General features: G+C 39.8%; 3 protein-coding genes across 4 annotated transcripts; 1 reads left to right on the top strand and 2 right to left on the bottom strand.

Annotated features, from left to right (window-relative positions):
* Positions 1-4,905: 4,905 nt before the first annotated feature.
* On the bottom strand, positions 4,906-14,284 carry nckipsd (NCK interacting protein with SH3 domain). 2 transcript variants are annotated; one of them, XM_022746776.1, is made up of 13 exons: positions 13,967-14,284; positions 12,903-13,015; positions 12,596-12,806; positions 11,642-11,717; positions 10,882-11,423; positions 9,696-9,866; positions 8,841-8,927; positions 8,349-8,487; positions 8,170-8,250; positions 7,692-7,820; positions 7,370-7,459; positions 7,091-7,263; positions 4,906-6,969 (listed from the first exon to the last, which is right to left on the bottom strand). In XM_022746776.1, exons 1-13 carry the CDS (start codon positions 14,135-14,137, stop codon positions 6,745-6,747), a joined length of 2,208 nt encoding a protein of 735 aa, XP_022602497.1. In that variant the 5' UTR covers positions 14,138-14,284; the 3' UTR covers positions 4,906-6,744. The 2 variants fall into 2 exon arrangements, with proteins under 2 accessions (XP_022602497.1, XP_022602496.1); XM_022746775.1 differs by having other exon boundaries at positions 10,882-11,426.
* Positions 14,285-14,908: 624 nt separating this feature from the next.
* Positions 14,909-18,524, top strand: ndufaf3 (NADH:ubiquinone oxidoreductase complex assembly factor 3). The gene is made up of 5 exons (XM_022746779.1): positions 14,909-15,025; positions 16,373-16,568; positions 16,682-16,748; positions 17,205-17,305; positions 17,447-18,524. Exons 1-5 carry the CDS (start codon positions 14,937-14,939, stop codon positions 17,552-17,554), a joined length of 561 nt encoding a protein of 186 aa, XP_022602500.1. The 5' UTR covers positions 14,909-14,936; the 3' UTR covers positions 17,555-18,524.
* Positions 18,525-18,781: 257 nt separating this feature from the next.
* On the bottom strand, positions 18,782-22,246 carry LOC111222884 (rab GDP dissociation inhibitor beta-like). Its single transcript, XM_022746781.1, has 11 exons — positions 22,090-22,246; positions 21,268-21,375; positions 21,055-21,151; positions 20,819-20,953; positions 20,523-20,721; positions 20,294-20,425; positions 20,076-20,175; positions 19,824-19,995; positions 19,466-19,610; positions 19,293-19,347; positions 18,782-19,180 (listed from the first exon to the last, which is right to left on the bottom strand). The coding sequence occupies exons 1-11, from the start codon at positions 22,129-22,131 to the stop codon at positions 19,034-19,036; spliced, it is 1,332 nt and encodes a 443-aa protein (XP_022602502.1). The 5' UTR covers positions 22,132-22,246; the 3' UTR covers positions 18,782-19,033.
* Positions 22,247-23,189: the final 943 nt, after the last annotated feature.

The raw sequence follows: 23,189 nt of genomic DNA on the forward strand, positions 1-23,189 counted from the left end.
TATTAAGGCATAAAAGGTCATAAAAAGGTCATAGCATGGCAAGGCATGTGACAAAATTATATGATAAGGCATAATAATGACAAAAAACATCAAAATATAGTATGGCACAAAAATGCCAAAAAACGTCATAGTATAGTATGGCATAAAATGTCAAAAAATCATCATACTATATTAAGGCATAAAAGGTCATAAAAAGGTCATAGTATGGCAAAGCATAAGACAAAATAATATAGTAAGGCATAATAATGACAAAAAACATCAAAATATAGTATGGCACAAAAATGCCAAAAAACGTCATAGTATAGTATGGCATGAAATTGTCAAAAATCATATAATTATATTAAGGCATAAAAGGTCACATATAAAACGTCATAGAATGGCAAGGCATGGACGGAATGACATAACTAAGGCATAAAATGACAAAAAAACATCAAAAATATAGTATGGCACAAAAATGCCAAAAAACGTCATAGAGTATAGTTTTTTAAAAAAAAAAATGGGGGGCCCCAAAATAAAAAAAAAAAAAAAAAAAAAAATTTTTGGTAAAACAAAAAATCATCAAAGTATATTAAGGCATAAAAGGTCATATAAACGTCATAGAATGGCAAGGCATAAGACAAAATTATATAGTAAGGCATAATAATGACAAAAAAACATCAAAATATAGTATGGCACAAAAATGCCAAAAAACGTCATAGTATTGTATGGCATAAAATGTCAAAAAATCATCAAAGTATATTAAAGGCATAAAAGGTCATATAAACGTCATAGAATGGCAAGGCATGAGACAAAATAATATAGTAAGGCATAATAATGACAAAAAAATATCAACATATAAATGGCATAAAATGGCGTAAAATGTCAAAAATAATCATAGTATATTAAGGTGTAAAAGGTCATATAAACGTCGTAGTATGGCAAGGCATGGGACGGAATTGACATAATAAGGCATAATAATGACAAAAAACATAAAATATAGTATGCGCACAAAAATGCCAAAAAAACGTCATAGTATAGTATGGCATGAAATGTCAAAAAATCATCATAATACAGTATATTAAAGGCATAAAAAGGTCATATAAAACGTCATAGAATGGCAAGGCATGGGACGGAATGACATAATAAGGCATAAAAATGTAAAAAAAACATCAAAATATAGTATGGCACAAAAATGCCAAAAACGTCATAGTATACGTATGGCATAAAACGTCAAAAAATCATCATACTATATTAAGGCATAAAAGGTTCATAAAAAGCGTCATAGCATGGCAAGGCATGTGACAAAATTATATGATAAGGCATAATAATGACAAAAAACATCAAAATATAGTATGGCACAAAAATGCCAAAAAACGTCATAGTATAGTATGGCATAAAAATGTCAAAAAATCATCATACTATATTAAGCGCATAAAAGGTCATAAAAAGGTCATAGTATGGCAAAGCATAAGACAAAATAATATAGTAAGGCATAATAATGGACAAAAAACATCAAAATATAGTATGGCACAAAAATGCCAAAGAACGTCATAGTATAGTATGGCATGAAATGTCAAAAAATCATCATAATATATTAAGGCATAAAAGGTCATATAAACGTCAGTAGAATGGCAAGGCATGGGACGGAATGACATAATAAGGCATAAAAATGACAAAAAACATCAAAATATGTATGGCACAAAAATGCCAAAAAACGTCATAGTATAGTATGGCATGAAACGTCAAAAAATCATCAATACTATATTAAGGCATAAAAGGTCATAAAAAGTCATAGTATGGCAAAGCATAAGACAAAATAATATAGTAAGGCATAATAATGACAAAAAACATCAAAATATAGTATGGCACAAAAAATGCCAAAAAACGTCATAGTATAGGTATGGCATAAAATGTCAAAAAATCATCAAAGTATATTAAGGCATAAAAGGTCATATAAACGTCATAGAATGGCAAGGCATAAGACAAAATTATATAGTAAGGCATAATAATGACAAAAAACATCAAAATATAGTATGGCACAAAAATGCCAAAAAACGTCATAGTATAGTATGGCATAAAATGTCAAAAAAATCATCAAAGTATATTAAGGCATAAAAGGTCATATAAACGTCATAGAATGGCAAGGCATGAGACAAAATAATATAGTAAGGCATAATAATGACAAAAAATATCAACATATAAATGGCATATAAAATGGCGTAAAATGTCAAAAAATAATCATAGTATATTAAGGTGTAAAAGGTCATATAAACGTCTGTAGTATGGCAAGGCAATGGGACGGAATGACATAATAAGGCATAATAATGACAAAAAAACATCAAAATAATAGTATGGCAAGCAAAAATGCCAAAAAACGTCATAGGTATAGTATGGCATGAAATGTCAAAAATCACATAATACAGTTATTTAGGCATAAAAAAGGTCATATAAACGTCATAGAATGGCAAAGGCATGGGACGATGGACATAATAAGCATAAAAATGACAAAAACATCAAATATAGTATGGCACAAAAATGCCAAAGAACGTCATAGTATGTATGGCATGAAATGTCACAAAATCATCATAATATATTAAGGCATTAAAATGGTCATATAAAACGTCATAGAATGGCAAGGCATGGGACGGAATGACATAATAAAGGCCATAAAAATTGACAAAAAACATCAAAAATATCAGTATAGGCACAAAAAATTGCAAAAAACGTGCATAGTATAGTATGGCGCATAACAAGTCAAAAAATCATCATAGCTATATTAAGGCATAAAAGGTCATAAAAAAGGTCATAGTATGGGCAAAGCATAAGACATAATAATATAGTAAGGCATATAATGAAAACATCAAAATAGTAGTATGGGCACAAAAATGCCAAAAAACGTCATAGTATGTATGGCATAAATGTCAAAAAATCATCAAAGTATATTTAAGGCATAAAGGTGCATATTAACGTCAATAGAATGCAAGGCATAAGACAAAATTAATATAGTAAGGCATAATAATGACAAAAAACATCAAAAGTATAGTATGGCACAAAAAATGTCAAAAACGTCATAGTGATAATATGGACTAATAAAATGTCAAAAAATCATCAAAGTATATTAAGGCATTAAATGGTCATTATAAACGTCATAGAATGGCAAGGCATGAGACTAAAATAATATAGTAAGGCATAATAATGACAAAAAATATCAAACATATAATGGCATAAAATGGCGTAAAATGTCAAAAAATAATCATAGTATATTAAGGTGTAAAAGTCAATTAAACGTCGTAGTACTGGGCAAGGCATGGGACGGAATGACATAATAAGGCATAATAATACAAAAAACATCAAAATATAGTATGCCCACAAAATGCCAAAAAACGTCATAGTATAGTATGGCATGAAATGTCAAAAAATCATCATAAATACAGTATATATTAAGGCATAAAGGTCATATAAACGTTCAATAGAATGGCAAGGCATGGGACGGAATGACATAATAAGGCAAAAAATGTAAAAAAACCATCAAAATATAGTATGGGCAAAAAATGCCAAAAAACGTCATAGTATAGTATGGCATAAAACTGTCAAAAAATCATCATACTATATTAAGGCAGTAAAAGGTCATAAAAAGGTCATAGCATGGCAAGGCATGTTGACACAAATATATGATAAGGCATAATAATGACAGAAAAACATCAAAATATATGTAAATTGGCACAAAATGCCAAAAAACGTCATAGTATAGTATGGCATGAAATGTCAAAAAATCCATCAATAATGATATTAAGGCATAAAAGGTCATATAAACGTCATAGAATGGCAAGGCATGGGACGTGAATGACATAATAAGGCATTATAAAATGTAAAAAAACATAACATATAGTATGGCACAAAAATGCCAAAAAACGTCATAGTATAGTATGCGCAATAAAATGTCAAAAATTTTAATCCATAGTATTATTAAGGCATGAAAGGTCATAAAAAGGCATAGTATGGCTGGGCATGAGCACGGATAATATAGTAAGGCATAAAAATGCTAAAAAACATGCAAAATATAGTATGGCATAAAAATGCCAAAAAAACTCATAGTATAGTATGGCGTAAAAATGTCAAAAAATAATCATAGTTAATTAAGGCATAAAAGGTCTTTAAACGTCGTAGTATGGTAAGGCATGGGACGGAATGACATAATAAGGCAACAGAGCAGAGGAGAGGAGAAGCTACTAGCCCTCTCTCGCTGTCACTTCTAGTCGCGTTGCTCTCCTCCCCAGTAATGTTAAATTAAGCACCGAAAAAAACATAATAGTAGTAATTTAAATAGCGGTTCATGGGATTTATTAACTCTCAGGGGTCCCTCTGTCCTTTTTTGGACATTTCCCTCACTTTTCTTTTTTGATTTGCTGATCATTTTGGCTGTGTTACAGCTGAAGGTATGGATTTCTGCAAGAAAGTGTCTTTTTTGACCTATTTTTAAAATCTAATGTCAGTTACTGTTACAGGTCTATTATACATTGGTAACACATTTTGTACCCTCTGGGGTTCCTCACATCCAAAAAAGACACCCAAAGAAAATGCTATAAAATCATCATATATCAATATTTCTTTCTGCTTTTTTTGCATACATCTCTTAAACCACTTCAGTGCTGCTCAAACCTGCCAAATGTTTATTAGTTTTCAGGATTTTAACCCTTTAAATGCCAGTTTGAAGACATGTTGCCTCTTGTTTTATTAAAAAAAACAACACAGAATATGAGATATTTCCCACATAATACATGATGGAGGGATGTGACATTGTTTTATATCAGAGTCTTTTATATCAAGACATTTCTCAAAACCAGAATATGATCAGGGTGACTTTTGAACACTGGAAATAAATCATATACTCATCCCGGCAGTAGCCCCCATGGCACTCAGAATTTCCCTGGAATTTTCTAGTTATTATTATCATTATTATTATTTGTGTATGTCTTAAAATTTTCCACCTCTCAATCGGTGCTCATTGTCATGTATCGTTTATGTTTTCTGACTCTTTTTTGATTTAGTATTTTGTGTTTTACACACAAGTGTATATCAAGAATTTCATTAATACAACAAAATATTGGTTACAAGTGGTTACATGAAGACAAATATACAAACATGCATTATGTATAAAAAAGCTGAAAGTCAAAGAAAGAGGACATTCCCATTTTGCTTTGTTTTTTGATACATAAATGTCTGACCACTTCCACTGTTAAAATATAGCTTTATTAGTTTTATTACAACACAGTTGTAGCAGTTTTGCAGATAATGTTAATCATGGAAAGGAGACGTTCATCTCTCTCTCTCTCTCACACACACTGTAAACAGACACACAAACAGGTAATGAATGAGTACTTGGACACGAACTAAAATCTGATATCACTTCTGGATTGTGTCTACCTTCTCGAGATGGAAGAAGCCATGCCAGGGACAAAAACAGATAAGTTCAAGTGTAAGATGGGAGAACAACATCAATCACTACATTGTGGGGAAGAAACGGGGAACAGTACACATTGCTGTTAAAGTATAAGACCACGAGGAGATAAAAGAAATGCCCTGTATGCCCTCTCCCTCCTCTTGATTTTCAGTAGGACCATGAGATTATAACTGAAAATTAACAACACTGACTAATTTAATATCTTAGATAATAACTGCAGAACACTTTTTCCTCACATCAGTCAAGACTCAGTATTTTACAGCGAGGTGTTAAAAGCCTTATTGCAGCACAGTTAGATTGAATGTGAATGCAGCATAAAGACAAAAACCCCTCAGTCCAACATTAATCTGTAAACAGTCAAAAACCCCTGACACTTGAGGAGCTTCACATACGTAAGTACAGAGTGATCGTCTTTAAGTGTCTGAAAAGCAGTAAAGAGACAAGCGTACCAGACTGAGAAAACTGCAGACGGAGCCACAGGAGAGACTCAATATGTAGCAGCAAGTTACTCAGCTAAAAGCTTAGTAATGATAACACATGAGTCAGAGTGTGCTTTTTCTCGCGATGATAGTACACTTGTTCGACTGGATTTTAATTTGAATGTGATAAAAGAGAAGGTGAGTGAAAGAGGAAAAGTCAGTTTTAGGACCACTGTACTCTACAAAGAAAATAATGCTCTCAGTAACACACAGTAGTTTGGTCCCACTATTAAGGGAAGCACATAAAGGGTCAAAGTCTTCTCACAGCAGTTCCTGTTGTGGCTCTTTTTTCAACATAATTTCAAAATCTGCCTTTCCATCACAATTTGTTTTAAAATAAATTTGGTTGAAGTTACTTTGGTTAGAATAAGGTTTAGTCGCGGTTGCTGTTTCTTTAATTTCAAGATACTCTGAGTACATTTAGTAAATGTATGATTTTTAAGGTAATTATTGCTAAAAATTCACTGTGAGAGGCTCCACGACTCGGCTTAGATTTTGGCTACTTTTAATCCCTCTATCTTTTTTTTGTCCATTTGTTCACTTCTTTTTTCCCTTCTTGAAGTGCACACCAAAGACAACCTCCCACTCAAATAAAAGGGAAAATCTGTGAAAAACATTTCTGAAATCAACATCACATGGATGCTGTATCCCTGGGCAATGAGTCCAAGAAAATATTGGCAAAACTGATTTGCTTCTCTCAGTACAGGCTGGCACAGAATACAGGACGTCCCATCAAACATCAGTTCTTTCTTCTTTCAAGCTTTATCGTACCTCCCTGCAGTAGACGGGAGCAGACTACAGTGTGTGAGCATGATAATGATATGGTTAGTCCTGGTTCTCACAGATCTTTGGGAACTCCTTGTAGATCTGTTGTACAATTAGCTTATCCATCTGCTTCGCTGTAGCGCTCCCCTCATCCTCTCCCGGATCTTCCTCCTCCCTGAGAATCCTCTGCAGCGCCCCCTGCAGGTCATGCAGGCGGTGCTGGTGCTCGAGGTAATCCGTCGAGCGCATTATGGAGTGCATGAGGGACAGGTACTCCATCCGCAGCTTCACAGTGAGGGAAAGAGAGAGGGGATTGTAATCAGACATGTTAATGAGCTGTTGATATAGCAGAGGTAGCATCACGAAAGCCTGAGAACGGCAGCTGCGCAGCGTGTCGGCGTCTCACCTTGTCTCCGGGTGAAAGGTCAGATATTTGCCGGACGGCGATGTCTATCATCACCATCATGTCAGTGCTGTAAAATATGTCAGCTGTCTCTCTGCTGGCAAAGACATCCTGCAGAAACTTGAGAACGGAGTGCGGTGCAGGTGGGGTGTGTTTGAACATACACACAGGGTCGTCTGGAGAGCAGAGGACAAAAGGTGATAAGGATGTGAGGAATAAAGGTGAGGGTGCTCCGAGCATGAATATGAAAACTGGGAAATGTGACAAACAATGGTCTTTTACCGCCTCTGTTCAGAAGCAGCAGCACTTTCTCTGACAGGATCTTGACATTTTTCTTCTTCAGCTCCTGCATGATCACGTTGTTGCTGGGCGCTGGGTGACACAGACAAGACACAGACATGCAGCACAAATAAGTATCTATAGTAAAACGATAAAAAAAAAACTCATTTAAAGCTCAGCAGAGCCGGGCACAAAACAACACCAGGACCCTGGAGATGGTAAACAGTAATGGATTCCAGCCATCATTAACTCTATCAGCTACACTTTCCAGCTATGACAGCTCAAAATGTCTGCTGACAGAAAAGCTTATTGAGGGTGTTCTCACTCGTGTGGTGCAGGTTGAAGGCCAGCAGGAGGTTGAGGAAGGTGTCAGGCAGCTGCTCTGTGGGATCAGAGGGAAGCCCGTCCTCCACCACACCCAGCAGAAACTGAACAAAGTCAGCATTCAAGTGTTCTGAAAGCAGGGAGGGGCAGGATTATGTCTTAACTACTGCACACAGTGTCCTTTTAATTCACCTTTTAATGCATACACGTCAAGCAGATTTGTCTAGCTTTGGAAAACCTTCCGTAACTTGTCAAACGAGGTAAAAAAAAAAAAAAAAAAAAATGCATTGTCATGAGGCTAAAAACAAAATAGTTTTTCACTGTTTTGGAAGAATTGGCTTTGTTCTTTAATGATTCTGTTTTTATGTGCATAACATTATATGCAGAGGTTCAATATAGAGGACAGAACACATATTATATACTGGAAATATGCGTCATAACGCAGCAGCTTTATAAAACATCAGAAAGCCTTTTCATACCATAGTGATGATATGGCACCTGTTCACCCATTGAGAAGATCATAGTGAGTACCAAAGCTGTGTAACACATCTTCTGGTGCTCTGAGGACAGAAAAACAGACAAAAAAAAACAAAAAATTTAAAAATGTGTTCATTTGGTCACATTAAGGGGAGGCAGTGCAAAAGGTAAATGTTTGCACCTTGCGTGTCTGTCTGTAGGTCTCTGGCCAGCTCCATGGGGAGGATGGCGTTGAGGAGCGTGGAGATGAGGGCAGCATCCAGGCTGCACATCGCCCCGAACACTTTGAGCAGCAGCAGCCGCAAAGACACTCGATGCTCCTGCGGGGTCACGCGACGGCAACAATGAGCCAACACTGACCGAATGTACACTGAACCTCGCCAACATCCACACCAACTCAGTAATTACACATTTAGACCACTGAGGCTGAAAACTAGTGAACTCACAGTACTGCACAGAGCTCTGAAGCATTTATTAAACAGAATATATCATTAACAACAACTATGACTTGCATATTATCGTTGAACAGGTTCTTAGGTAAACTAATGAGAAGAATAAACTTTTAATAACTTTAAGAGGAAACTCGGCAGCAATATGTTTACAGAGATATTTTTCTACTTAACCTAACATTAAAATTATTATTATTATCATTATTATTATCATTACGTCTTACCATCTGATAATATGAAACCAGAGAGAGCACATTCTCATAGTGGTTGGCCTTGCACATCCTCTTACACACCTCTGGATCTGCATCAGTCTGAGGGAAAAAAAAAACAAAAAAACAACAGCTTTTAGTTGTAACAGCAATGATGTAATAACATCATAACTATGTAACTTCATAATCTGTTTGACTGGACAAAGCAGAGGATTATGGAGCCCATTAACAACTCGTCTGAACATCCCAACCCTGATCTAAGGTTTGGATGGGACGAACTGCCAACAAAGAATATGTGGCAGCCTGGAGGGTTTACAGATGCAGTCTTTCACCACACTGTTGGATTTACAGTCGTCTGAGCCGCTCTGATCCTATCAAACATGTCTGGTATTTACAACCCGACATCTGGACGGGTCCTGTGGCCACATCATCATCCCGACGGAAAACTTTTCATAATATAATAATGAGGATAAAACAACTGAGCGACTCTTGTCCAACCTATAATATATGTTGAATTAGTGGCCTCTCACTGAAACTTGTCTCTGCTGCTGCGACTTTATCTGAATTTCCTTTCTGTAGGTCCTTTGTTCACATTTAAATTAATAAATGAACTAATAAAATAAATGAATATACTGTGCACATTAACCCATATTGACTAATGTCGGAGGCACTTTACAACTTGTCTGTTTTGAAAAGTGCAATATAAATAAATCTTTACCTAGTTATGACTGACAGACCCAAAATTCATATTTACATGTGCGACAGTTAGTCGGGATGTTACACACTGTCTTACACTTCACTGTGTAGTGCAGACGGTTGGAAACATGAACAGTTACAGGACAGGGAGGTCGGAAGCTCCCTGCGTCATACCAGTATCTTCAGCAGCTCCTCGAGGTAACAGGCGATTAGAGCGTGGTCTTCGTGAAGCGCCCAGCTACGCTGCTGCGAGTCGTCCCGGTGACGGGCAAGGTCGCTGAAGATCACCTCCAGCCGCTGTTCATCATGACACACCTGGCCCTGCGGCAGAGCTGCACTCAAATCCTACAGAGACACGAAACATTACAGAGGAGCCTTGACTATCTATCCTCTAACATACAAGGGTCCTGCTTAATTTATAAAGTAAAAATATATTTTATACGTACAATTAACATTCCTTTTATTATGGAATTAAGTGGATTTTAGTGTAATTTAGACACTGAGCTGTGTGTAAACTTTAGCTGAGAATTTCCATTAACATCTCACTAGTGAAAACACCGGCAATACTTTTCTAAACCTGCAGGCATCCATTTATACGGGTATTTAGTCTGTGTGTTTGTCACAATGTGTGACCCATTTCACATTACAAATTGTAATTTGATCCATTGAAAATAGAAATGTATTGATTAGAGCAGCTTTAAACAGGATAATATCTGAGGTTTTAAAGTGTGTGTCAATCCTGCTGCATGCTTCTCTGCTCTACATTGTGTTGTCTGCGTGCGCACAGCACAGCTGGAGATATCAGCGTTTGTTTTCCTTCCTTCAGAACAGGCTATTCTCTGTAATTCATTGGTGTTAAAAATGACAAATACGGGCTTGAAAACCATCCAAGCTACAACCCTCAGTTTGGTTTTGTTTAAAAGTCTTTGCTTTATCAAATATTTTGTTAAGCCCAAGTTGAGGGTTTCATATCTAAAAGCAAAAGAGGCCTCCACTAGATCACAGAGTCCTTCAGGCTTTGCAGTTAGATGAGGATGAGAATCTGGGACGGAGACAAAAAACTCTCACCAATGGCCTCTTGGCATGACATTACACGATGCCGACTATTAATCACCTTAAACCAAGAGGAAGACATGGAAATGTCTGCCAGGAAACATTCAGCAGTTCTTTCATGCTTGGTTTCACACTGTAAAGTGTGCATTTAAAAACAGGAAATGAGTGAAAGGTACTGTCCTACGCCTTTCAGAATGTCAGCTAAATGCAGACTGAGCTGTAATTTAAAACGACACCGGTATTCTCCTCTAAGCTGGCGAGGCTCCAAGAGGCTGAATCCACATGATGTAATGAAAGCAAATCTGACCTTGCTCTCCACCAGTGAGACGAGAACTTGCTCCAAGGCGGAGGAGGCTTGAGGTAAAGCGGTCTGCAGATGGCCAACGACCACGCCGACAGCGACCCGCGACAGCTCGTAACTCAAGCCCGTGTTCTTCCGCACCAGCTCGATCAGTTCAGCCCCAATAGTCATTGGAACTGGCTCAGATGTAGTGGGGCTGCCAGGAGGGCTTTCAGCAACAGACGGGGGGGCAACGGGCCATTCACTTTCAGGCTGGTTCTCCTCAGCAGGCTGTAAAGGGGGGGTGGGCTTGGGAGGCTGCGGTGCCGGGCTTTTCTTCGCAGGAGCCGGCTGAGGAGAAGAGTCAGAGGGCTGCGCGTCTGGAGGCAGCGCAGAGGGCTTCACACGGGATGGCACGGGAGGAGGGGGGGTGCTGGAAACACTTGGGAAACTGACATCAGAGGAGACCAGGGAGTGGGAGGAGCCCGACTCCAAAGAGGTGGTGCTGATTGAGAGGGAGGGAGCAGGGGACGGAGGAAGAGAGGAGACTCTGGAGGGGACCTCCGGCTCTGCTGGCAGGGGGAGAGAGAGAGAGAGAGAGAGAGAGAGAGTGTGTGAAAGAGCTCCAGTTACAGAGAGGAGAGAGTGAACAGGAATGACCTGACTAAGAATAGAGTATGTTTGTAAAGTATAGAGCTGAAGCAGGTAGCATCAGCTAAAAGCAGCAGCAAGAACACTCTGCTGTAATGTCTGTTTGGAAGTAATGTTACCGCTGCTGTTCACTGACCTGGACGCCGGCTGTTTCTCTGTTTCTCAGGGGGAGGAGGGGTGATCGGAGCCGCGCGCCGAGGCTGAGGAGGCACCTGCAGGAGGGGACACGGGCAAGGCTGGATTACCAACCGGGCAAAGCAGACAACTGCCACAGAGGCCCAGACCTCCGGGGGCCCCAAAAGCTTCAGTTCCATTATTCTGTCGCTTGACTTTTGGTGATTTGACTCATTGCACATTTGTTACTGAATCTACACCACAGAAAAACAATATCAACTTAGACCAATCCAGCATGATTACTGTGTCCAGCCGCAACTAGTGATTATCTTCATTATCAATTATCGTTTTCCCGGAGTCCCAGGTGATGCACTCAAATGTCTTGTTTTGTCCAATCAACAGCCCAAAAGCCAAATATTCAGTTTACAATGATATAAAACAGAGAGTGGGAAATGTGGCAAATACTCACATTGGAGAAGCTGGAACCAGGTAATGTTTGTCCCTTTTGCATGGAAAAATAACTTAACACAATTGATTCATTTTCAAAAGAGCTGCCAATTCAATAATTGATTAATTGCAGCTCTATATTACTCCCTAAAAAAAAGTGAAATTTTATTATCAGTCTGTTTTGTGGAGACATGCTGTATATCCTCGATCCTCGAGCAGATGTGAACACAGCATGTTGCAGCTCAGGGCCGACATTTTAACTGCTAAGCCAAGGGTGTGGCTCATAAACTTATGTTTTATCAAAATTACCACAAACTAATTGAGACACAAAATACCTGAGCTAAAGAATGAACAGACATGATTCCCAAACCAAAGATTTACATGGAAGGATTGAAAATGGAAAAATACAAATTACGATTTCGTAAACCCACATTTGTGTTTTTTCAGGAGGGAAATAAGTGGGATTTAAATTGTGAGGCTGATCTTTAGTATGTTTATTAACAGGTTAATATGGCCATGAGTGTGTTACCTGGTAAAAGCCCTGTTCTGCTTGCATATTGTCCATGCTTCCTGATAATGGCATGCTTCCCTGTCGTCCATAGTCTCGGTTAAGGCCATTGGGTGGAGGAGGAGTTTGACTGAGAGAGATTTCACTGCTGGAAGATGGGAGGCCTTGTTTATGACCAGAGGAGGAGGAACTCCGCCGTGCAAGGGTCTCCTTTCTGTGATGGATCAACTTTCTGTGATGGAGGAGAATAATGACTCATATGCAGGACATACTGTAGGTAGAACAATATCTTACTATTTGACATTTATCATGTGCATATTCGACTCACTGCAGAACATCTCGCTGTTCCAGATTGTATTTGCCTCCATTTTTTAAGGCCACATTATGGATGCCTTCGATTGCTCTGTCAATAGACTGCAACACCTCATCCTGCTCTGGAGCCTGGCAGATAAAAAGAGAAAATATGGTGGGAGGAGATGAACAAATAAAATATTCATTAACAAGGCAGCATGCCTAATTATTCAACTTTAAACATAACAGAACAAAAAATTCAGCCTTGGGGACATGCGCGACTCCAGGCAGAAACAAACTGGGGCAGTTATCTAACAAAAACAGCCTTTTAGCCAGTGTCACACGAGCTCAGCGAGGCCTCACATTCAGGCTCATTAAACCTCCACGGCCAATGTCATTACCAACAGTTGAGAGCATTCCTATCCTGCCAGTGTGTGTGAGCCTATGATTTTACCAAATACATGCTCTGACTAGTTCAGTCCGTCTTAGTCTGGATCCTTGGAAAAAGGGAGTCCTCTCACATTAGAGCTCATGTGGGTGTGACTGAGAGAAAACCAAAAGCTATGTGGGAGGAAGTAGCTACTTATTCAACAATGAGAAGATGAGTTAAGAGTGATTCTTGATAATAAAATGCAGAGTCAGAGGAGGAGATGATTTTAATTTGAGCAGACACAATGGCTTTCTGTTTTGGTGGCTTTGCTGGTCTAGTCCTTGGAGCTGTCCCATCTCATATGCGATTCTGTCCTGGACTCAGTCTCTCTGTCCTGTCTCTCATCTCATCCTTCTCTGACTCCTTTCCTGTGATTCCCCTCTGTCGCAGTCAGCAGCTGCAGTGCAGAAGGCCATGACTCTACATAATGCAATCCCTCCAATAATTTATGGGTTCTTCTGCAAACGTGCAACAACCAGCAGTCAGCTTCAACATGGCCTGCACTGCAACACACACACCGCACTGCACAGCTACACTGGATCTGTCTCTGCCGATCCTATCAACCCCCCCCCCCCAACCCCCTTACAACACTCACTAGATTTCTCTTCACCTCAGGATGCGACATGGTCACAAAGAGACAAAAAGCGTGAAGGTCAGAAAGTGGTGTTTACCTGTATTTTTTCGATGTATGAGGCGGGGATGTAGCCGGTTTCTCCCGAGCTGCAGCGGGACCCCAGCCACCAGTGTTTGTTGCTCCTCTCCAGGATTAGGAAGCTCTCTCCGGCCGCGAAGTGCAGCGAGTTGGGCTCCGCGGATCGGAAGGCGTACAGCGACCGGTACATACTTTTAACAACACTTCAACACGCCGAGATGAGCCGAAGCAGCTGGAAGGGCGGTGTCTGGGGATAAGGGGTGTCCGGGTGCTGCGATCTGCTCTGTCGGAGGTGATTTAAAGAGGCTATGAAGGCATGGCCCCGGCGGAGCGCTGCTGTCTATTTACAATGTAGCTCGATCATCTGACCCGTGACTGCTTCCAGTAAACACCACAGGGGGGCGCTGTCACGCCCTGAACACGCCCCCCAGGCATTTTAATCAAAGGCAGAGTAAAGTGCAGCGTCACATAGTTTCATAAAGTATTTCATGAGCCTTTCCTGCAAAACATGATTTTTAAAGGCACCTTTCATTTACGCATCATAACTGTCACTAACTTATTATAGATTTAGCAACAATCCCTGAGACATTAATTGTATTTATGTCTCAGCGCCACTGTGTACAGTACAAACTCCATTCATATTTCAATATACTCAGTATTACACTCATCAGTTGTACATAAGCCATTATCGTATCACAAACAGTTTATGAATTGTAAGGAACTATATAAGTATCAAAGTCTGTAGAGGCTAAAGGGTTTTCATCAGCTGGTTGTCACATATGAGCTTTATGTTTAACAACACAAGAAGACACATATGTCTGTTAGGAATACAAATGTGATAATCTCTAATATAAATGAATAAAAAGCTTAGTTAGACTTGAATTTTAAAAATTGTTCGATTGTGCGTTATACAACACCGGAAACGAGCGGCTTGTGTCACACCGAACTCTGTCCCCCCTGTCAGTCACCGGGTGCCTCGCTCCGTCAACATGTCCACTGCGGTGTGTACACGATTCCTGCTTCAGAGAGCAACAGAGGGGTTTCTCTTCTCCTCCAGGGCAGTACCCGCTTTCTCAAGGTATGGTGGTGTTTTGTTCAGGGCTTGTGATTCATTTAGAGCGAAAACCAAAACAAACCTCAGAGGGGTCGGTTAAATAACTGTCCCTTAATTTGACTTCCCTCCTCTCAGACTGTCCTCCCGGGAGACGAGGGCATTAAAAGTCATGTTTTTGTTATGAAATGCTCAACTATCACACGAATTGGTTTCATTCAACGGGTAGTATTGATTTATAAAGACGTATTTGTATTAAATGATACCCATAATACCCTGTTTGTTCAACTGCACCCATACCCTTCAGCTGTAGCCATCATTTTCACTATCAATTAATAACTCCATTATCATCCTTTAATTAACTGACTAAGGTCCAGCAGATGTCAGAAGATAGTGAAGCCCAGACATCTTCAGAAATTATTTTTTCTTATTTTCTCTTTGGGGTTCTGTCTGACTGTTTGTAAATGTTGACACCTGTAATAGATGATTAGCCAGCTGTTTTCTGAAGACACATATGTGGTTTCCTTAGACTACAGCCAATGGCTTTTCAGGTCGGTCACCTGTTGCAAATTATATATACTTTGAGATGTGCACATCTAATGTGATGTTTGTTGGTGATGTTTTGTGACCAATGAAGATCGGATTGATTGAAACGTTGCTCGGCAACAGTGAATAAAGAAACACTGTGGAAGAGAAGAACAGTTATTGCTTGGTCCAGCGTCTGTTGAAGAGGTTTTGTTTTCTGCTTCGTCCATTATAACTCCTAACATTCCCATTTGGAACAAGCCCTAATCCTGTTTGCCCCTTCAGGCAGCATCTCTGGCTCCATCTGCTGGAGTCGCTTATTACATTCACACTTTGTTCAGGCCAGGTCACCTCATGAGCCCTGGTGAGACAGCAGCTGAGCAGAAAATGCAGTGCACCACTTCGCAGAAACAAAGGATTGCTGAACTTGCTCAGAGTTTTGTAATAGTCAGGAAGAAAAGGTGTGAGAAGAACAGTGGGGTGAAACTTGCTACAGCTCCTTACACAAGCAGAAATGTTTCTTGGCTGCCTCTTTTCTGCAGAAACAGGCCTAAAGCTTTTGGCTGTCAGCCCTGTCAGTAGGTTGGCATTCAGTTTCTGGCTTTTAAACTGGGCCATATGGCAGGAGTTCTGCAGTGCAGTCTGTTTATGTGAAATTTAAAGTGATGGAGAGGAGGATAAAACCTGTGCACTAAATACAAAATCACACAGACTGTTTCAGGTCTACAGTTTTTAGGCCACTAGCTATTTTTGTAATAATAATACTGACAGTAATAATGGAAAATGATCAGACTTTTGCACTTAATATGTAATCGGTTCTAACTGAGTTTCCCTGTCTTTTTGTTCCAGCCCATTTCTTTCTCGTGGTCATAGATTGGGACCCAGTGATGATGAAATGTACCAGCGTACCACAGTGTCCGTCATGCAGAAGGAGCCGGGCAGTGGGGTCATGATCCAAAGCTACAGTCCCAGAGGATTCAACATCGATGGCAATAAGGTGTTTGGACCCTGCGCTGTGCTGCCTCCTGCCATCCTGCAGTGGAATGTGAGAGAAATATCCAGACTACCTTCACACACCATAGTTTGTTGCATCATTGTATTTAATTTAAACAACTTTTTGTGTGTTTTTTTTATGGTTATAAATCTCTCTCTCTGCAGGTTGGCAGTCATAAAGACATCACAGAGGAAAGTGTCTCACTCTTCCACATGCTTGAACCAAGAATAGGTAAAAAAAAAAAAGAAAAGAAAGATGGATAAATAAAAGCACACAAACATACAGATGGGTGTATGATATAAAATGTTTTAGTGAGGTGTTGAGTACAGCTTCAGTGACCCTTGGCATTGTCTACAAGTATCTGAAACCATTCTTCCAAAAGATATTCCCTCATTTGATGTTTTGATGACGGTGGTGGAGAATGCTGTCTAACACGTCGGTCTAAAATATCCCATGTGTGTAACTGGGTCGAGATCTGGTGATTCGGAGGGTGTTAGAACATGATTTACATCATTTTCATCAAACCATTCAGTGACCCCTCATGCCTTGTATGGAAGCATCTCCATGTATAGTTATTCATGTTTTTCCTTGATGTTGTCACTCATCTAGGTTCATATATGGTGTACATACATGTAAAAACATTTCCTCATGCATGTCGCGTGACTTATTTTCCTGTTATTTATGCAGAGATTCTTGTGCTGGGCACAGGCGCACGGCTTGAACGAATTAACCCCTCGGTCCTCGCTCTCCTCAAGAGTAAAGGCATCGCTGTGGAGGTGCAAGACACGGTAAAGTAGGCCCAGTTTATCAGTGTAGTCAAGTGTAAATGCTCATCCTGACAGCATGAAGGACTTTAACAAAGACAAAGACAGGATGACTTTCACAGCTGTCCTAATTTTCTTCTTATTTTTCATCTGACTGTTTTTCAGCCGAATGCATGTGCAACCTTCAACTTCCTGACCAGTGAGAGGCGAGTTGCAGCTGCTGGTCTGATCCCTCCACCTGTTAGCACAGCCCTGGAAGTAACACAGGAATAAGTTCTGTCATGTCCTTTGAGATGTTTTTTTTTTCTTCTGCATAAACCTCCCAAAGGAACAAAAACGGTGACCTCCACCTTCAGTATTTGGTTACAGCAGTTACTTTATAGATGAATCATTGACTCAGGTCATCCATTGATCTGAGGCACGCTGGACATTGAGCTGACAATGATCTGCACAAGCATTTGGACAGCTTTGAAATCCAAGTGTGTGTGTGTGTGTGTGTGTGTGTGTGTGTGCGCGTGCGTGCGTGCGTGTGTATGTGTGCACAAGTGCTCAGCAAATGTAGTCAAGTGAGGGGACACCAATGACAGAGAATTAGACTGCAATAAAGTGCAGCTGTATTCTTGTATAGAAATACTGTGTGTATAAATTATATATTTAAATGCTTTACATGTAACAAAAAAATGAGTATCATGCATTTAATGTGTTTTCATGCATACCATAAATGTATAATAAGACCAACCTAGTATACTGTATTTTTTCAATTTAAACAGACACAGTGAAGAGTTGATGTTGTCTGTGCAGCAGATCTATAGGCAAAGATAATTAAATTTTATATGTGTGAATACGTTCCAAGCCTTTGCCCGAGGTGTTGGTGGCGACTGTCCTTCACTTCGATAAGCCTCTTATATCTGTGCGTTTGTGCGTCCTCTGCCTCCAGCAGCGCTGGCACCAACAAGCTGCCAGTCTGCAGCATATGACATATTTCAGTGGCTTTGTCCTCTCACTTAAGCTCCATAGATAAGAGAATCCACAAATCCTCTACAGATCACTGTGATTCATCTCTAATCATCTGCTTCTGTGCCACATGCCCAGCGTCAGTCTGAATGCTTAAATCCCTGTTGTTGACATGCAGGGTGCTGCTTGATTACATTCACCTGCTGCTACTATGTAATAGTTGCACTGGTTTGGTGCTTAAAGGATAAAAAAATATTTAATCCAGTCAAATTAACGCCTGTTGAGTCGCCCTGGTCCATTTGAAGAAATCATGTGTTAGGTCAATTAAGATTATACCCCATTCAGACCCCGTGTTGGTGGTCTGTTAAACATTATGTCAAGTTAATACTAAAAACAAAGTAGGTGATGTGAGAGACTATTTTTTTAGACAAATGTAAGAGGAATTTTGATTGTCACAAAAGCCACTGTGCTCAGGATTTTACTCTGGTATTGTAAAGAATAAATCCTAAAAGCGTGTAGCAAAAAAATTGTATTTATGGTTACAGATAATTATTCTTGTCTCATACCAAAACAATGCAAATGCAGAAGAATGGCTCTTAAAAGAACTGACACAAGACAAAGATGTTTTCCAAACTGTTCCTCAACATCATCATATTTTAGAATTTCACAAAAGGGAGAAATTATACCAAACAAATTCGAGGGAAAGAAAGATATCCAACATTTACATAGTACACTCACTGTCCAGTCTACATGTTACCTAACACACTCTGCCCAGCTGTTTGGTCCTGTTGTTGAAAGTCAGTCGTCATCAGAGTTGTGAGACTGGTGTCTCTGCGACCCTCCGAAGCAGAGCTCTGCTCCTGTGATGCGGCGGTACAGGTCTTTGATGTCTTCACATTCACTCTCACAGTGGTTTGTTGCATCACATGAGCGCGACACAAATATCTAGTGAAGAACGAGCACAGAGGAGAAATCTGTTACCAACACTGGACCCACCACACTCCACTCCATTAAAAAAATAATAAAAAATCTTCTTCTGGAGGAATCCCCTCATTACCTGACTCTTTTTTCCATCTTCGTTGGGAACGAACAGGTTGCTGACTGAAACAAATCTAGATTCAAGGCGGTCACAGAGAATAACATCAATTAAATATTGTTCAAATTCAATTTTACTGACACAACCATGAAACGTAAAACAGTAAAAATTAAAGATTTATAAGTGTCACTAACTTTTGCATGATAGGCTCAAGAAGCTCCAGCCCAGGCTGCACCTCCTTCTCTGGGTTACTGGTTTCTGCCGTCGTGCTGACTGTGGCGATGTACATCCCATCTGAGGCCACATTGTGGGCATAGGACACTACAGATATGTAAATGTCTGCATGAAAAGAAAAAACAGAGACGCAGTAGTCCATACATTAGAAGTCGTTGTGATCATCTTTTCAAAGATTAAATTTAACCAATATCATTTATTTACAAAGATTCTGTGGAGTGGTTGACAGCAAACACACGTTTCTAATGACATGTTCAACAGCCTGGTAATAAATGAAATAAAACCTTCACTTATTTTTCAGGCTTTGACAAATTATACCTGATTTCCTGTTGAGTTGAGCTTGAGGGATGATGATTTGACAGGAGCTGGCCTCGTGGGTGTTTTTAACTGGATGATTTAATAAACAGATGACCCTTACGGCACGCCCCACTTTCCTCACTCGATTGGGAACATAGCTGGGGTCACAGATTAGCTGTTTACAGTGGAACAGCTGAGGGAGAAAAGACAAAATCACAATTGTACCACCGGATATTTTATTCAGTGCCTCCACCACTTTTTTATCTACCTTACCTTCCCCTCAGATTTCACAGCTTTTACTTTGCCGTTCTCCATCACAATCTCCTCCACCGTTTTGTTCAACAGGAAAGTTCCTCCGTACTCGGCACTCAGTCTGAAACACAGAGGCAGGATAGGCAACGTGAAGAAAACATACTGACTGCATCTTTAGTAGCCAGCAAGAATCTCTGAACGTTTGCGATCGTGATGCTAAAAACTAGTGTGAGTGTAACCTCGCAAATCCCTGTGGTAATTCTCCCAGCCCGTACACAGGGTAGAGGTATGGACTGGTGTTGTGGCGGGACAAAGACTCAGAGTACAGCCTGATCCGTCTGATGGTTTCCACACAGGGTTGGTCCAGGTAACTGCAGGGATACCAGGTGACAGTAAATGAGATCAGGCAGGTTTCAGCTTCAAGGAGAATCTGTCAGCATCTGGTTTCTAAAAGTTCCCGTGACTGACCTGTCACTGTCGTGTAAGGCTATGGCATGACCTGTGAACTCCATAACATCTAATCCCAGGTCAAAGCGGCAGAAAAGGTCCCGTGTGGTCGTTTTCTTAGGGTCCACCTCCTGGTAGGTCCGAGGGTTTCTCACATCAAAGTTCAGGGCAAAGAGCAGCAGCTTCCTGAACCTTCTCTTGTCAAACATGCCCATCAGATCTGAAACATTATGGGTTTTTTTAAAAAAACATTATTAAACAGAATGATAAACGTGCATGGAAAATGATGTAAAAACAGGGCAATAAAAGAGCGTCACCTGAAGCTTGGGCATCTTCCTCTGTGGCGGGGACTTTGTGCACTTTCCCCGCCTTGTAGACAAAGCTGCCATCAACAACTCTGAAGTCCAGATAGCGAGTAACATCAGTGTGCACCAAGATCTTCACCAACTCACCTAAAGCAAACAGACAGCTCTCATGGACACTCATTTACACTAAAGTAACGCAAACAGAATGCATTGCACAAGTCCCACTTCAGATGAATAACACTGCTCACCATTGGTAAGAAAAAATTTGGGGATGAGGTCAACGTTCCACTCTTTCCCACGGCCCATAGATTTAGCAGGACCTGAAACCTTGAACTTCTTATACAGCTGTAAATACAGAAACACATTGAATAATAAACACCACAAATCAGCAGAGTTGCACAACTTTGGTTATGGACAACACATGCATGTCCGCTAATGTGTTGCTGTTTGTGTGAACACACCTCCTGAAGGGGAGAAATGGATGCGTTCTCTCCTCCATAGAAGGGATTTTTGTCAATGTGAAGAACCTTTTTCCCACTTAGAGACATTAAACCAGAGAGGATGCATTCCTGAGAGAGACGGGGAGCAGTCAGTTAGAGGGTCAAATGCTGTCAGAATCACGCAAGGTGTAGGGCAGCAGTTGGCAGTGTGCATCCACAGATCAGGATAAGCATAATGATGTCATTTAATTACTATAAATCCCTTTAACAGCCAACTGGCGATTAGAAAGTCAGCACGTGGCTAAACAGTAAAAATGTGAAAAATATGGGAAGAATTTTACTGAAGTGATGATTCAGTATATTTTTAATCACCAAGTGCAAAACATAAATGTGTGTCTCTGCATCTGAGCTTCAAGAACAATTTGATGTCGGTAATGGAGATGATAACAATCATTGTAAGGGATAATCTTAATTTCTTTAGCACATTCCAATGAAAGACATGTCTCTGCCATGGCTTTGCTTGACCCTTTTTGTCAAGTTTAAAGCTCACGCATCTGAGAAAACAAACCTTTCACTGACGCTTAATGGATTTCCACGTGCAATAAGCAGATTTTGATGCGGGTTAGGTTTATATATTTTTTGCATTTGAAATAAAAACGTACCCTAAATATAATTACAACACTTGTTTCAGCTTTCAAATGAATTATAGCTGCCAGTTACTGTGCTCTTAAGAGGGTGTCTGAGTAAATCTAAAGTACTACTCCATGAACTGACAGACATCTGTTATTTTCCTCACATGACTCATGCAGGAGGCTACATATATATGTATAAAAGTTTTCTTACCTTAAGTCCAGTTCCAAGCACTATAATATCATATTCCTGCATCCTAATGCTCTCTCCACTTGTTTCTCACTGCCTCACTGAGTCCCAGTGGTTTTCCTGTGTGCGGTCTGTTGCAGTGTGTGTGGTGTGTGTCTATGTGTGTGTGTGTGTGTGTGTGTGTGTGTGTGTGTGTGTGTGTATGTGCATGTGGGCATGTGCATGTATACATATAGAGACACAGGTGTGATGATGATAAGTGCTTTGTGTTCCTCGATAATGCAATAATCCTATTATGATTTGTGAGAGAGAGAGAGAGAGAGAGAGAGAGATTAGCTATGAGAGGTGGGGTTTCCCATTCGCTGCAGATTGAGGTATTAGATGAAGATCATGACATCAGTGGTGAAAGAAGTATTCAGATCCCTCGTTTTAGTGAAAGTATTAATACAACAATGTAAAAGTACTCTGTTACAAGTAAAAAACATTATTTCAAAATCTCCCAGAAGCACTGGCACCAAAATGCAGCCTACTCAAAGTATCAAAAAAGTGCTTCTTCTGTAAAATAGCACAATTCGAAGTGTGATATTTATCATGTTATTAGTATATTACTGATTAATTTCAGTGTGTATATGCATATTTTTTTTAAATGATCATGTATTTTATGTAAGAAATCTTGAACTGAAAAATAACTAGCAGGCTAACTTTTGCAGGACAAATGTAGTGGAATAAAAATATGCAACATTTCCTTCTGAAATGTGGTGGAGAAGAAATGTATATTATCATAAAATGGAAATACTCAAGTAAAGTACAAGGACCTCATAATTTTACTTAAATAAAGTACTTGAGTGACTGTACTAGTTTATATTCCACCACTGGATACCTTAATTCAAAAAACAACAAAAAACAGCATAATTTCAACATTACATCACATTAAACTGAAGTCAGTAACACCCTCCCGTTCTGAATGACCTGCTACAAAAACTCCATTACCCATGATAACGTGAGCCGAAGATGTTGCGCTTCTTATTAATACCAGGGTACTCGAGCGGCGTAGACGGAATCAAAACTTATGAGGTACAGCGCCGACTCCGCCTACCGGTGCTACTTTCGGGACACTCCGTGTA

This window comes from Seriola dumerili, unplaced genomic scaffold (genome assembly GCF_002260705.1).
Source record: "Seriola dumerili isolate Sdu_G_001 unplaced genomic scaffold, Sdu_1.0 BDQW01000109.1, whole genome shotgun sequence".
NCBI lineage: Eukaryota > Metazoa > Chordata > Actinopteri > Carangiformes > Carangidae > Seriola > Seriola dumerili.